Below are 17,383 nucleotides of genomic sequence, written 5' to 3'. Positions count from 1 at the left end.
AATGAATAACTCTAGGATTCCCCCACGGTCTCATGGCATTTGGGCAGTTGTGAAAAATGAGGCATGATTTATCATAAGACATACATAGTGATAGTAGAAGCTTAGGACTGCGGAATGGAACTGCATTCCAGACATTTCTTGAGACTCTAGTATTCCTCTGGTGGTGCTACTCCTGGTCCATTGTAGGGACTGAAATATTTGGGGTTGGCTAATAGATCAAAGGCCAACAGGTACATTCATCTTCTTTCCTCATCATGAACAATATCATCATTAGAAGTGTTATTGAAACTTTCAACACAACAGAAACAGCAACAGCAACTTCATTAATGTGATTCACAAAGCAGTGATGAATCGATGTGCCAATTTATTCAGGGACATATTTCATTTAGAATATATATATTTTACAGAAAAAAGCAAGTGAAGTCATATGCAGTGAAAGGGCCTTGCTATCTGCAATATGTTGAGCACAGATGCAACCATTTCACAGCTAGCCAGAGACAAAGAGACTTTAATAGTGGTGTGTCCAGTTCTGCTCTGGGATCCAGCACTCAAAATACTGACTCCCTCTACCATCTACATGCAGGTCTAAAGCCAAAAGAGAATTGATTCATTGTAATGTCTATCATGTCCAGGTCACACACTCACACTTTTACTGTTAAAGGTGTGCCTTCTGGGTGAAGAGGAGCTAGACAAAAATAGATTTTTCCACAAAGAAATTCCTTTTCCCAAAAGAAGCAAAGGAAATATTGAATGGTATGGTCTCACCTGTACACCCAGGATTCCAAAGATGATGAAGAAGGCACAGCAGATGACCACAATGTTTCCAATGGGCTTAAGGGACGACATCAGTGTCTCCACCACTAACTTGAGGCCTGGAGCACGGCTGATCACTCTGGGCAGGGAGACAACAGAGATTGGACAAAGTTACTTCTGCAAAGGGAGAGGAGACACTGGTGCACAAATGTAGTAATACTGTATGCTGTCCCCAATCAACTTGGGGTGGGCAGCATGAAATCATTTAGCTCGCTAGCAGAGAGCTAGCCAGGCTTACATATACTACCTTTAAAGGAGAGGTCATCCTGCTTTTACATAATCACTCCTACGAATGGCAATCATTACTACTGGAGTCAACTCCAACATCCTTAAATACAGCAAATTCCCATCACTGTCAAATGTGATACTTTAAACACGGTGTGTCACCTACAGTATAATACTGTATTAATATGCATGACTGCTCTGACAACATTCTAGCAGTTTTTAATTCAGCGTTATATGCAAGCTTTGTCAGATGATTGACAGTTCTTTACCAGAAATTGAGGTTTTACTGGATTAGAGTAGATTTGGAAACTCTGTCTCACTGGACAATTAGCAAGCTAATTACAGGGAAATAGACCATTGTAATTAACCCACAGAACCACAGTGCAGTTGGACCAAGATTCTCTCACATAAATTGATTTTCCTCCTCAGAACAGAACACATTATTACATATTTTCAACAATTCCATCAGTCTAACAACAGTTTTCAGTTTGCATAATCCCAAACTTTGATTTTTTTTATAAGGCTTGCCACTGGGTTAAATCATTGTGTTAGGTCTTAAATGTGACTATGGCTGAAGAGTAAGGAGCAGAGGTAGGACAGAGAGAGAGAAACAGAAAAGAGAGAGAGAGATCAACAAGAGTAAGGAGCAGAGGGAGGACAGAGAGAGAGAGAGAGAAACAGAAAAGAGAGAAAGAGATCAACAAGAGTAAGGAGCAGAGGGAGGACAGAGAGAGAGAGAGAGAAACAGAAAAGAGAGAAAGAGATCAACAAGAGTAAGGAGCAGAGGGAGGACAGAGAGAGAGAGAGAAACAGAAAAGCGAGAGAGTGAGATCAACAGACAGAATGATTGGAAGTGAGGCACAGTGGACAGCATGTGCTGCTCTCCATACATCATCTTTATGTCCTTCTCTGATTACCTGAGGGCTCACAATGTGCACATTTGCACAGTGTAGACAACTGGCATGATTGAAATGCACCAGGGACCTGCCTCCATCAGTAGAGTGAACAAAAACCCAATGATTTGACTCCTGAAATGACTATCTCTCTACGCAGACATCTGTTTAGGACTGGGTGGGGGATTCACACTGTGAGTCCATGTTTTAGCCAATAGGGGGCAGTAATACTGAGGGATTGTTGTTTATTTTCTCTTAATGCACTATGTGTGGTCTACATGACAACACATGACATACATTTTTGTATGTGTCTGACTGTCAGAGAGAGAGAGAGAAAGAGTGGGTGGGTTTGAGGGCATACGTGAGTCTTGATCATCGTTTTTTGACATATTAACATAAGGAGGGAATACAAGGAATAAAATGTCTCACACACACATATGCACTCACAAATTGTTACATAGCATGTCTAAAAAGTGAATCACTATCATCTTCAAGTATAGACGCACAGTGTCAGAAGGGCTGCCAACTCTTATTCACACTCAAAAAATGACTCAAAATGGGGTCCAACCTCACACTCACACCCTACACTCTGTTTTCTCAGGGAAGTCCAATATAATGTGCACACAGACAAATCTTTCTGTCTGATGGGAGAAGTTGCAGTATTCAAATTCAAAATGCAATTTCAAAAATAATCAATTTAGCCCTTTGCACTGCACATGTAATTTCCAGGATTTACCCGTCAGAACACACATCACAGGTCATGTTTCCAGTCGTGCACCGTGCACTGGTCAGGTGTGATCTCTGACTAGATTAGTGCACAGCTGGTTTATTTGGGTATAGGGATAAGCATATGACATACAAAGATCTCTGACTAGATTAGTGCAGAGCTGGTTTATTTGGGTATAGGGATAAGCATATGACATGCAAAGATCTCTGACTAGATTAGTGCAGAGCTGGTTTATTTGGGTATAGGGATAAGCATATGACATACACATATCTGGCCATTGAAGCTGCCTTGCCACTCACACGAGGAATATAACATTTTGTCCTTTGTATATCAAATCTTTCACTGCAGTGGTGCCATGGTTGTCAACTTGGCTAGCAAGATTTATTTTCCAACAGAGATATTCCTAACGGAGAGCATCTGAAAGGTGATCAATATAGGGCTGCTCAGGGGAGAATACCCTATAATTAATCACTGGAACGTAAACATTAATTTAAATGGTAGATTAGGAGAGCATTATTCTCATTTATTTTGCCTTGTGTTAACTGTTCTGTAGGTATGGTTACACTGACCACAAGTTCTCAAGGTTTCGACGCATATATCTTCCCTTAGCATAGGTGAACATAATTCCATAAATGATCATGTGTTGTATCTGCAGTTATAGTTAGCTAGCTAGCCCTGGCTGTATGTCATTTTCTATGCAAAAATTGTGTGCAACTAGCCTAATGAAAACCAATTTTGTGTTCACTCCTCCAAAACACTTTATGTCCAGTTTTCTTGTTACTGTCACAGCCATTGCTCGGTTGGAGCATCATGTTAGCAATCAGAATTCCCAGACTTACATTTACATTACATTTAGTCATTTAGCAGACGCTTTTATCCAAAGCAACGTACAGAGGAGAAAACAATCAAGCTACGAGCAATAGAGACCTAGTGTAACAATACATACTACTTTACCAAAAGAATAAAAAGTGCAGGAATGTAAGTGCGAGTTAAGTACTTGTTAGAGTAGATAGCATTAGATCTGCTTTTGACAATATGGCTGTCTGTCAGTCTGCCCCAGGGCAGCTGTGGCTACTGATGTAGCTTACCACCATGTATGAATGACTACTGGACTCTGTAAAGCGACTTCGGGTATTTAGAGAAGCGCTATATAAGATTTAATTGATTGATTGATTGATTGGCTTACTGTCACAAATACCTCAATTCATACATTCTTCAGTAAGCATTGAATGTTCATGCATATCATAAGCAAATTCCCATTTTCCCAATTTACAAATCCAATTCCAAATCTCCTATCAGTTTTCAATATGCGTCTCCTCTTGCAAAAAAACATTCATAAAATATCTAAACTGTGGAATTCAATCAATATACGATTTATCCTTTGTCTCAAAAAACCCTTGGTATTTTGTATACTTGCACACACTTGCTCAGCCTCTGAATTGCTCAATAGCTCAGTGGTAAGTAATTTGTTTCTCTATCCAAACGTTAGGGGTTCAAACCCCGTTTCTGCTAGGGTGAGTCTGCATCACTCTTTGAATCTCAAAGGACCTGCTTTTGCCACTGCGGCCTACAGTCACGAAGGCCTCAGCTCCTAAACTCTTCAATAAGCATAGAAGGTCCCCAAGGTCTTCGTTTGCTTGGACTCCGTTCATTGGTGCTCATAGCTATATTTTAATTTGTGTTTGCTTATAAGATCGGTTTAGTAAATTCAGTTTTACTACATACAATTTGTAATTCTTTACCAATTACATCAATGAATTGTGTCAGATCATTGAATGCATAGTGCTTAATACAATTCTTCTAAACTAGCCCTGTCTTTTCTATACACTAAGCCTTTGCAGGTGAGTAGAAAGAGGTTAGGTGGTGGTGTGTTATTGATTGATAGCTACAACCAGATGCTATTAATTGTCACTAAATGTCATCACCTTCTCAACATCAATTCTACCAGTAACAATAATCCTTACATTTCAACTAGTATGTAGATGTAGGCATAAAATGTATATGCAATCACAGGATCATCTACATTCATGGATGACCTCTCCATATTAATTAGTGTAATACACCATCCTAGAACATTTCAAGGTAATGGACATCCACATGAAAATAGTTTTGAGAGGACCCACACAGTGAAGACCTAAGGATATTTACATCTTCTGTTGCCAAACATGTCAGGAGGTAAACTCTCATTTAACCACTGCCATGGGCCCCACAGCAAACATGAAGGAACATTAATAAGTAAACCGCCAATTATACAACAGTGTGACATCATGACATATGATAGATTGTATGCTGTTTTGTACATTTTTCAAAGTTTTGACTTGGAACTGTGCTATTTACTGGCTCCTGAAAGCACAGCTCAACCTGGGGTCAGTGAGGTGATGAATGGAGTCTTAACACACTCTCTCTCCTTTATAAACTCTATACATCATTCTGTCAGCACATACACAGAAACACACACACATTTATCCTGTTCTTGCATAATGACATGATTAATATCTCTACGCCTATGGGACTTCCACAAACAAACACACACACACGCGCGCGCGCGCACACACACACACACACACACACACACACACACACACACACACACACACACACACACACACACACACACACACACACACACACACACACACACTTAGGTACCTGGCAGGCTTTGGGGTTGGTCCCACAAGACCAGGCCACACATACTAAGATGACAAAGTGGTAAGTGATATAGCAACAGATGCATACGAGAGAGAGAGACAGAGAGAGGAAGAAAGAAAGAGAGAGAGAGAGAGAGAGAGAGAGAGAGAGAAATGCATGCCAATGCGTCCTGTGGGCAGTGCAGGGTGGTGCTGTTAGTGGCACAGATGCCCATTGGTACCCCACCTCGGCAGCACCTACTTTGGCAAGGAACTGGGCGGCAGCTGTCTGGCAGCTTTAGAGCTTTGCATCTGTCTCTTTCTGTAATTCAGTTTGAACAGAACGACCATTTCAAAAATAAAACTCCATCTTTAAAGTTCAAGGTACGCAATGATGTGTAAGTTCTCATGCAGTGTGTTGAATCCCCAGACGCAGGAGAGGTTTCTCTGAGAGCGGTTTCCCTTTGGAGCTGGAGGCAGTCTAACACCAGAGGAGAGGAGAGGAGAGAGGGAGCCAATACTGACTCATGTTTAATTCACAGCGCTTTGCTTCTCCTAGGGTGGTGCTCCTTGCCAGGGATGCGGTGAGCTAAAACAATAGCCCTGACACATAGGGGGCTGAGCCATCAAGCACTGGCGTCGGAGAAGCTACTGTGTCTGAAGCTGCTTATCTTCACAGCACACTGAACCACTGCACTGTCATACTGCTGGATTCTTCTAGATGCATTTGGCTATTTCTGATGACTACGAGAGTAGTTCATTTAATCATTCTGCACTGATCAAATAATATCTAATTTGCCTATTTATACGATACAATGTTGACTAATGTAATCATATTTTACTGACATTGCAATATCTTTTTACGTTATTGGTATGTTGTGATCATCTGTAATACCTAATTACATTATTGGAAATGTATTATAGTTATTTTAGTTTTTCTAAATACATGACTCAAGTATTCTATCTATAATAATTAATAATGTTATACCATAATTCTGAATCCTAATTTTTTTTTTTTACCATTTTGAGATTATAGGGATCCCTCTAGCAACAGTTGTCATTTGAGCCTGACGGCATTTCACGTGGGCATTCAAGTCATTGTTCTACCAATGTTTCAGAGCAAAGGGCCAACATGTTACACGGGTCCAAGAAATAACAGTAGGGTAGAACTAGTGAAAGTAACAGTAACAAAATATTACACAATTATCCTTGATCTGAGGATGAATGCCTCATACTTATAGGTCATGTTTGCCCAGTTTAGGTCCATGCCAAGGCTGCCCCTCACTATTCTTCCGACATCCGATTTTCCCACTTCCCTGGATATTCCAGACAGGTCTAGGTTCACCAGTACTTTCACTGACCTCCTGCCTAGATCTGATATTCATTGATCACGGCAAGTAAGAAAATTACCATTTAATTAACACAATTCACTAGGGCATTCCACAGGCAACTCAGGATAAGGGGAAGGAAGTGATGCGTCCTGTGGGAGGACCAACTCAGACTAGAGTGAGGAGCCACATGAAATACAAAGCCAGTATGAGGTAACGGGAGGGAATGGGAAAGGGACAGCCCCTGGTGATACAAAAAAGGAATAGAGTTGAGAAAACAGGATAGATTACAAACCCTGGTCTCTTTGAAGGCAAAGAAGAAAAGAAGAAGAAGACAAGAAACATAATTCCCTGCATGCACACAGGCCTGGGATACCGTATCATCATCATCTGCCATACTATGGCAACATATTTGAATCAACTGCCTTTCACGGTGGTTCTAAAGTGGCCACCTTCCTTTATGTCTTTAGAAATGGCAACAGTGAAGTCTGATGATGCATGACAATCCCTCATCATACCCGTAATTAGCTTAGCTAGGTTGCTAACAAATTAGACAGGCTGAGTTCCACTTCTGATCCGCCAGAGGACACGTCACTCCATTGTTTATGACTCTCCACCGGCGTCCTGTGGTGGCTAGAGATGGAGGCTTGACCTCTGATTTTTGTCTACAGAGTATCCAGAGTGTCTGCACCAACCAACCTGAGTTCTATTATCTAGCTCTATTCCCTACTTGACTACTAACTCCAGGTGATTGGGAGAAAACCTTCCTGTCTTTATAAATGATTGGAAGATCATCTTTCACATTATATGTGGGACATTCCCTGTCCAATCAACCAGGAGTTCCCACAGGTTATTCTGGTGGAAAATAAATCAATATAATGGAGAAATCTTAAATATTAGAGCCATGGGCGAATCATGAAGGTACAGCATTTAGGTGAAAATTAGAAATGACATTTGACAAATTACAGTGGCTGTAACTTAATAAATAATTCTTCCATGGTATTAATATTTAGGATTCCATCATCATATTGATTCATCTTCCACAACGATTTTTTTTTTTCTTCAAAAAAAAAAATGCAGTGGGGAAATTAAATAAAAAACTGGTTGAATTGAGGGTGTTATTGTTAATGAGTACATGAATACATCAAATTGAAAAGGAGATATGGTATTCATACAATACATACAAAATATTATTGCTGTTGCAAGATCTTCTTGCTTATCTGAAAGTTTACTGTCTGTACATTTTGCTATTTTAATACAACAATAGTACCTATGTGTCTATGCTCACAGACATTAAATGCTACTACCTGTTAATACATACATACATACATATTCATGAATGTTGTATTATTTAACATACTATATGTCCATTATTTAAGAAAGCCTAGGCAGACGCATGTGCACATAACTTTCACTGAGGATTAGAGGACAGGCATACCGGTAATATTCAGCCTCAAAAGCTTTTCAATAGACTTCCAAGTGCATATTTGTTCTGCTGTTTATGAACACAAGGTAACCCTTGGGTTTTCCATTTGTGGATTTCTGCCCAATTTAATGTAATCTACATATTTAGTGATTAGTGAGGAAGAGACATCCATGTCAGGCTTAGAATACATATACTGTAGATGTGAGTGTTTTCTTCATAGCAATGGTAGCTTGTATTCCACAGCCATTATTCATCATTTGAAAGTAAGAAAATGACCCACCTATTTTCAGGACATTTTCATGTCCATACCACTCTGTCATGAGATTAGTTCAAGAGTAAACTAAGGAGGTGATTAATGGTAACATCTTGTTTTTTCATTGGTCCTGCACCAAAGGGTTCATATTGCTAACGTAACACAATATTATTCTATGCACTTGCAAGTGATTCTGCTTATAAGCTTCACTTCATATAATGGGCTTGTGTTTATAGGCAGTGCCACGTGCCATTAAAATATGACCCTTTACACGTAATAGTGCTTAATTAGGCTGCAGGTTTACTTTAGTGTTTGTAGCTTATTACTAATCAGCAAACGTCAGTGTGCATTAGTCTCTCAGGTGATTTTATTTGCATCAATATATTTGTATTTGTACCTTCTACTTATGATGCAGACAGTGTCACTGTGGTATCCTACCTGAGAGGACGGAGAGTCCTTAGCAGCCTCAGGACCCGCAACATCCCCAAGATCTTGGTCCCACTGTTGGACACCAAGGTCACTAGTATGTCAATGGCAGAGATCATCACCAGCAATCCATCCAGAATGTTCCATGTGCTCTTCAGGTAGGTGTTCTGTCCAAAGCACCAGCCCAAGGCAACGACCTACAGATAGACAATAAGGCACATACAAGGCATATATTATGAATCTGCTACTGTCTAAATGGTTGGTTAGCAACAACATTCAACAGGTCACACGGCACTCATAAACACTTCACTATGGTTAGGTAGATGGGTGAAATGTCCAGCCCAGAATATATACTTGAATAAATGATCATATATATTTTGTTGTTTTCTTGTCCTATGTATTTTTCTTTAGGCCTACTTAAGAAATTGGTCATATTTTAAAGCTGATTTTTTAAAGAATATCTGACTAATTTTGTTCCTTTTGGAGCAAAATCGGTTTCTGTAATACATTTTAGATCCGGAACAAATGTTTGAGAGAGACAGGAATAAGGCAGCCATTATTTTGTGCTCTCAGCATGTAGAAAGCCTAATGATGTTTCTACTTGTCTCAAACACATCAAACAACACAAAGGATCAAACCTCAATCAAACCAGGCATGTCATGTCAAGGAAAAGTAAGCCAGACACTCTGTGCCCTTATCGATGTCTTCCAGCCCTGGAACACTTTTTGCCCCTTCATTTTGTCAGTCTTCGTTAATTAACCCCCAGTGTGTATCATTATTCTCAGCCATGATTTCCATTTTCTGAGTAGGTGTGACCTGGCATAAAGCAGGAATTTGATAATAGAAGTCTAAGACCTTCCAGACTAATGTTGGTGAACTTTCCTGGATGCTCATGAGAATCCCTTTGTCCCCATTTCAAAGACCATCTTAGCATTAGCATTCACAAGAGTTTGAACAGACCTCAGATAGCTCTTAGTTCACCGGAAAAAAAGTTTGTTTTTCTGTGAAATAGTCAAGTGTTTCATAGAAACATTGTCACAGAGACCAATATCAATACCAAATACCAATATTAAGAAAGTTCCAGGCAATAAATTAGATTCATTACACTTTCCATTACCTGATACACAAGTAAGAAACTGGTAGCTGGTCGTTCTTTTAATTCACTTCAACGATTTCCAAATGTAATCCGCAATCCGCAAATGTAATTGGCAAGAGCAAACACATGCAAAGCATCATAATTGTTCCATGAAGCAGTTCTCTTTCTTCACATTCTTTTACAAAAACACTTTGCCATGTTGAGGTGGCCCACATTTGAGCCCTGCTCAAGAGATGAACTGAGTCTGTTAACTTGCTGTCAGTATGACCTCATCACACCCACCAGGCCAAATACCACTTCTGTCACATACCTTTATTGTCATCTCGGTCACGAAGATGGCAGTGAATATGTAGTTGGACATCTTGAGGAAAAACCGCTCCTGCAAGGAGAGAGGAAAGAAACAGGAGAATGACTAGCGAGCAAGGGCCAGTCCAAAACCAATCCATAATGGTTGAAGCGTCGGTATACATGCATATGCTCATGTTTGTATTCTGGTTGCGATCTTCCTTAATATTAAAATCCTGTAAGCTCTCTTGCTTTAAATACAAAGATATTAATTAATTCAGACTGTCACAGTCTTCTTAGCATATACTGGCTCATAGATTACAGAGTAATTCTTCTGACAGTAACAAACGTTCTCACAATAAACATTCTCAGGTTCTTGTGTGTTTAGACTTTTATATTCCTAGTCACAGTAACCTTAAATCTCCAGAAACACTGTAATCTTTTTCAGACTCTACTATGCTTGACTGTAATATGTGCACATCTCCATAAGACTTCTGTACGTTTCACCTTTGGTGTTTTCAAGTCTAAAAAAGCATCACCAGAGGAATGCAGACAGACAACAGACAGTCTTCTGCTTATTTGTGCTTCTTCTCTTCCTCCTCTACACTTGTGTCAGCTCCAGGACCCCTGGGTCTGTCTTTCCCATGACCTCTCAAGTCTCACACAGCCAGGGTGCTCTCACTCTCTCAGTCCCTCTCTCTCTCTCTCTCTCTCTCTGACTCGCTCTCTCTCATGGGAACCATTTGAGGAATGGTGACTTCACAGAGAGACCATATGATATTTCAGATGTTGTGGATCACCGGTCTCAGTTCATACTCCATACTCTCAGCTCCATGCACACATAGCACTTGACCCAAACAGCTCTCTTACGGCCAGAACTAAACTGTGCCAATCACCCTCCTTCAAACCTCCACCTCTCCTGCCGTCTGCTCAGCTCCCTTCTGAATCCATCTCTCATTAGCTTTCTGAGCAGGGTCCCTGAGACAGGAGCCCACACATCACTGGGGACTCAGGTGGGAAGTGGAGTGATGTCTGCTGATATCCAAATGAAAATATTTCTATGCATGAAATATTAATACCCCATCTGGGGGCATGTGGTACCCAATGCTTTTTCTTCTTCGGAGAAAAGATAACACTGCCATGAAGCCAGGGGAGATGCTTGAATAATTGTACTTCTTGATCATGTCATTGTCCCAGACGATCTTAACAATTGTACTTCTTGATTACGTCATTGTCCCAGACGATCTTAATAATTGTACTTCTTGAACACTTGGATTACCCCCCAAAGCAACAGGAAGCACAATTCTTCCTCTAAATAACGAAGTACTATCCAGGAAACACATTATGTGAATAAATAAATCATGCTAGTATCAGATGGCAAGAAGAATTCCAAGTGTCACCAAGCACACACACACACACACATACACACACACACACACGCACACACACACAGTTACATCAAAAAGAAACACAATATGTAACAAACAAAACAAACTTGACACATTCAAATGGCAAATGACAAAAGCAAGATCTTTACACTATTTGTTGGAAGTGTAGAACAAACTGTCCACTAAATGGTATGTACGTCTCAGTAATAATATTATGTGAAAGCTTTTGTAAATATTATGTCATGAGGCTTTGATTAACACATTGTGAAAACTTGAAGTGCTTTCACCATGAGGTCTATTATGTCCTCCAGTTTATAATTTGATATTGAATATTCTCTGACGAAGGCCTCCCTCTAAAAACTCAAATTAAAAGCTTAAATTGAAAGAAGATGGATGGACTGTTCTGGACGTATTTTCTCTTCTTGCTGCTAGCATTCTTTGTTTATAAAAAATGAACACCTAGAACATTGTTTATAACGAATGTAACCCATAGCTCCCAGTCCCATATCAACACTACATTAAATATACATGTATCTCATCATTTATAAAGTTCTGGCATAAGGTATTGATACACATGAGGTGTGAACATAAGGCATAAGGTATTGATACACACGAGGTGTGAACACATCCACTTCTGCATTGCAGCATTGCAGCACTGACAGTTCAGTAAGCTGTAGAATTCCTGCAGTATTAAAAAAAAAAAAAAGCAACCCCGCAACTTAAAATGCGAAGGAATAACTTAACTTTACACCACCTACTATGTATCCAAGCATTTTGTCATCATTTATACTATTTGCTAGATGCCATACAGCTCTAAAGAAAAGTCATATTCAAATATTTTCATCTTAATGTCATTCACTTCGGTGTTTTCTTCAGCATTAAATTGAAACCAAAGGTACATCATTAGCTTCAAGCTTTGTAGCTTGGGAGACAACTAAACTGACAAATCTAGCCATATCAATACACTATATAATAATACTAATACATAATGAATAATATAATAATAATAATAATAATAGCCTATGTGTATATGTGCGTGTGTGTTTCACTCACAGCACTGCTGGGATCAATCCTGGGCCTCTCCATGGCAATAGTGATGCAGTTGAGGAAGATGATGAGAAGAACCACATGGTCAAACATTTTGTGGGAGATGATCTTATTGCAAATTACACGGAACCTGTCAGAAAGGAACGTAATGTTAAAGTTATTTTTCACATAAATATGAACACAAAACTACTATTCAACTCACCCTCACATGCACACATAGTCTATATAAATACATTTAAACATATTTTAAATTGATACTTGATACTGTGTGTAATGGTTTCTTATGTTTAGACAAAAGTGTCTGCTGAATGCCTTAAGCATAACCATAACCATAATGATATCTGATATCCATCAGCTATAGCCTGACATATATGTCACTAAACTATCGGTCTAACTATCTGTTGTTAGAACTGAAATAGTGTTTTCAGAGAGTATTGAAATGTATTTGCAATAAATCAGTGCTTATGACAGCTTATACCCTGGTGACGAGAAATACTCTTATCTGATTGGTTGCCTAACACTGTATAGACTGTATAACGGGACACCTATGAAATTAACCCAGTTAAAAGGTATAACCAAGCAAACTATCCAACGTTATCCTTGGTCCGTGACTAATGAAAGTATCACTACGAACTGAACAGGTTGGCTTCTTTTTATATGAAAATATTCTAGGCTACTTGGCAGTGGAAAATCCTTTCCGCTTTGTGTTCTTTGCCTCTTTGGTTACATCAGTAGACAAAGAGACACATATGTATATGTATGTATCAAAATGTTACAAGTCTGTCAAACCTGTATGCATGACTGGCTACTATTAGTCCAAGAGAGAAGTTGTCAAGGCAATGTAGATAGATTAATTCATTTTTTATGCTGAGTAGTTGCTGCTCTAGTTACTCTGGTGCAGTCTCTGAAACAGCCGTATTTTTCAAAGGTTGCCATGCCAACCATCTCTTGTCTGAGTTTTCTCATGCCATCAGCTCTTCTGCATTGGGCTAAGATAGGAGGAGAGAGTGAAGAGCTAAGATAGGAGGAGAGAGTGAGGGTTCCTCCACTTTATTCTTCCTGACTGAGCCCCTAGAGCACACATTCAAGCAATGGGAAATACTTGATGCAGTATACTGGAAGTGTACTACTACTACTTACTAAGTAGGCTTATATTTCATATTTCTACACCCTACCTTTTTCACATAAATAATTTGTATGTACTGTATATATATATATATATATATATATATATATATATACGCTGTTGTTTGGTCATTTGAAGTGTGTAAATGTGAGAAAAATGTAACATCATTTAACGTAAGGTGTCAGAGCATTGAGTACCACTTTACTATCTTCATCAAGGACTAGATTAAGGGGCAGTTTGCACGGAGCCTGGATTGCCTGAAATCCGGAAAGAAATGTTGTCGGATCGGCCTCTCGTTTACACGAACCCGGCGGATTGGGTCACTGAATCCGCAAACTTTTGAATCCGGTCTCCAGAGTGAAAAGATTCGAACCCACCAGCGGATCCGTGTTCGTGTCAACGCCCGATCTGCACACTTTCTAACCCGATGACGTAATCGCCCCACGTGAACGCCTCGCAACCTCAGCCTGAACCCTTATTAACCCCGCTGCGTCACTTCATAACAGCAACAACATAAACTAAATCGATGTTGTTAAGAAGGTTAGGAAAGGGATTATATTAACAAGCCACACTTTAATCTATCACTGTTTAATCTATCACTGCGTTTTCCGTATGTACGCAGATTTTTCTTAAAACGGCTCCGTGTGAACTCGATAAAAAAAGGTACCGGATCCAACAATGTTTCCGGATTCAGGCAATCCAGGCTCCGTGTAAACGTAGCCTAAGACTGTGAGAAAGTGAGAAGCCAAATGACCTGAGACCTGAGACAGAAGACAGTGCTACAAGTACACTGATGCTTCTACTGATATGGAGGGAGGGTTAGAAGCCATATAATTTACAGATTACATCTTTGTGGAGGGTACAACTTTTGGATAACAGTTAAAGTGAATTCTCCATCATAAGAGTGAGGTCACATCGCATATCATAAACTTATCATTTCAGACACCTTATCCAGTCATAACTGTTTTACTTACATAATGCTTATATCAAATTCTCAAAAGCTGTCATAGCATAAGCAATTCTGAAACGTGTGAAGACAATTACCAGTGCTTGTCATGTGGCTATGTTATATCACTGAACACTGTCAGCTACTGACAAAATACACCATCTGCCGTGACACGATGCTGGAATCTCAGCATACCTCAATGACATGAGCTCTTGGTATTCACAGCTCACTGGAATATTAGCATCCATTTCAAAAATCTGAAAATCTGAATCTGAAATCACTGGACCCCGCAAGGGTGTCATGACAGATGACCAGCTTAGCTTCTCTGAGCATGTGGTGTCTGTCTTGAGGCTATGCTGTTTCACTCTCTATCACCCAATATGCTGTACTGAGGCTATGCTGCTTCACTCTCTATCACCCAATATGCTGTCTTGAGGCTATGCTGCTTCACTCTCTATCACCCAATATGCTGTCTTGAGGCTATGCTGCTGATCCAGAATGCATCAGCACGTCTGGTGTTTGATCAGCCAAAGTTGACACGTCACTCCCCTGCTGATTACCCTTCACTAGCACCCTGTATCTGCTCAAATTAAAATGATTAATTCATAAATTAAAGCCTCTTATTCTTGCCTGCTCAAGGGTCAAATTGGAACCCATTATTATTATTATTATTATTATTATTATTATTATTATTATTAACACTAATGTTTCTATATGTACTGTTCATTTGGTAATGTTATGATTATAAATTTGATAAGATTTTGTAAATTGCTTTGTATAAAAGTATCTGCTATGTTTTATGATAGAAGGTTGAAGTAGTGTTACCCCCTTCTGCAACTGTTTTGTTTAATACAGCAAAGCATTTAAGTATGATATATACCCATTGGTAAAACTATAACTTCTTTCAGCTTCTTCTGCCACATACATTTGACACCCTTTACAGTAATGTCCATCAGTAGTAATATTTGAAGTAATTTGACAAACCATTTTTTCAGGGTAAATTCTAGGACCCTAAACATGATCCTGACCAGTTTAAAGCCCCTCTGAATGCATGTGACGCTGCACGGATTTGGTTCAACCAGTGACAGCTGAAAGGGATTGTTTACCACATTCAGGAATCCTCTTTAGATGTCACTAAGCCTGTTGCAATACTAGACATCAGAAAGTATTATTAGTCTTTTATTCAATTGAACCATTGTGAAAATAAATTCATTAATTAAACAAATATCCCATGGCTGGGAGGGAATGTTTGAAAGGGCATCTCCAGCAGAGATTCCTATGTGTGGTGGTGGTGTGGAGGGGAGGATGATCCCTGCTTTGATGTTTAATTAGTAAAGGGCTGTGACGCTGCCTCTCTCACCCCCTCCCTGTCACTTCTTCCTCCTGTAATAAGCGTGTTCACTCACTAGCTGTGATGTGAAGAGACAAGCACTTCAAAGAGCAGGAGGGAGGATGAAACAAGACGGGGGAGAGGGGGGAGGTGGGAGGTGGGGGGTGCGGGTGCCAGGGAAAGCCACATCCACGTGGCTGGGAGAAGAAAGTCCCACACCATGCAACTTGCAAGATACAGAGAGCATTTGGAATGAACAAGAAGTCGCAGGAAGTCTCCTCCAATTTTTCCAGTTTGTGAGTCGAAAAACATGGAGATCGAGAGCAGCGTTTAAAAAAAGAAATGATGAGGGGTGAGAAGAAGGCCAACCTGTTTTCAGGTGGAAACAGGTAGAGGGCCCAGCTGCTCCTCTGGCGACACCATTCAGGCTGTTTCTGTGACAACCACTGGATCAGACGCAGCCGCCGACTCTGCAGCACAAACAGGGGCAGAATGGAGCTCCTGTTTATAAACTGTGCATGAACTCTTGACTGGGATATTTTTAACGGTGGACATAAACTGATGCTGTTGTACTTCTACATGAAAGCTGTTAGATGTAGGTTAAACACATGTAGGTTAAACGCGTGTAGGTTGTGCACTCGTCTAAAAGGGCTTAAACTTCTGTTAAGTAGCTGACTAAACAAAGCAGTTCCATTCAGACATATACATTACTCATTGGTACAAAAAGCAGATTATTAATTTTGTTTCAATGTCCTGTATGACCACTAACTTCACAGTTTTCAGAAATGTAAAGCACATTCACCATATTGCCCTCCTCCTCCACATTCTCGTCCTCGCTGTGGTGTTCATCTAAGGAAAGCTGGTTAGTAGCGGCTGAGGGGGAGCTCTTCCCATTGCAGTCCTGAGCTGCAGTGTGTTGGGGGAGTGGGGGCCATGCGCTGTGTATACTGGCAGAGCGGTGTAGGTAGGGGACCTGCAGCGTGTCAGGGGGCAAGTCCAAAGAGCTGCGCGTCTCCACAGACTCCATGCGGCGGTGTTGCGCCTGCTGGCCAAAAGAGTCTGTCCGGCTCAGAGAGGCGTCGTCACACTCAGACATCCTCTCTCCACCTCCGGCTCCATCGGCTCCACTGACCTCCTCCTCCTCAGAACTGGACTGGCCGTCGGCCGACAGGAGTGAGCGGCGTTCACCGCTCTGTCGCTTCTGGCGCTTAAGGCTAGGTGCGCGGCCGAGGCTGTTCCAGCTGGAGCGGCGGCTGTTCCAGCTGCTGGCTGAGGTCCAGGGCACATGAGGAGGTGAGCTGCGGACACTTGTCTGCATTGGATACCAAGACACAGATGGAGATGGAGAAAGAGGAGAGCATTTTAGTTCAATGCACCTGGGCTACAAGCAGCTAGCCACCCCATGTGGCCTTTATTCTGTCTTTGGCAATGACAGTTTGTTTTCACA

General features: G+C 40.5%; 1 protein-coding gene across 12 annotated transcripts in view; it reads right to left on the bottom strand.

Moving 5' to 3' along the window:
- The window catches only part of cacna1g (calcium channel, voltage-dependent, T type, alpha 1G subunit), a 168,643-nt gene that overhangs the window by 40,606 nt on the left and 110,654 nt on the right, over window positions 1-17,383 (bottom strand). For all 12 annotated transcript variants that reach the window (XM_031560750.2, XM_031560751.2, XM_031560748.2 and 9 more), the window contains 6 exons: window positions 16,739-17,248; window positions 16,306-16,406; window positions 12,541-12,664; window positions 10,125-10,193; window positions 8,731-8,915; window positions 766-892 (listed from right to left, as the gene is read on the bottom strand). In XM_031560750.2, the coding sequence (XP_031416610.1) occupies window positions 766-892; window positions 8,731-8,915; window positions 10,125-10,193; window positions 12,541-12,664; window positions 16,306-16,406; window positions 16,739-17,248 (1,116 nt within the window). The remainder of the gene's footprint in view (window positions 1-765; window positions 893-8,730; window positions 8,916-10,124; window positions 10,194-12,540; window positions 12,665-16,305; window positions 16,407-16,738; window positions 17,249-17,383) is intronic.

The sequence above is a fragment of the Clupea harengus genome, chromosome 23, assembly GCF_900700415.2.
Source record: "Clupea harengus chromosome 23, Ch_v2.0.2, whole genome shotgun sequence".
NCBI lineage: Eukaryota > Metazoa > Chordata > Actinopteri > Clupeiformes > Clupeidae > Clupea > Clupea harengus.
Note: the sequence above shows the minus strand (reverse complement) of the source record. Positions and strands in the feature narration are given on the sequence as shown.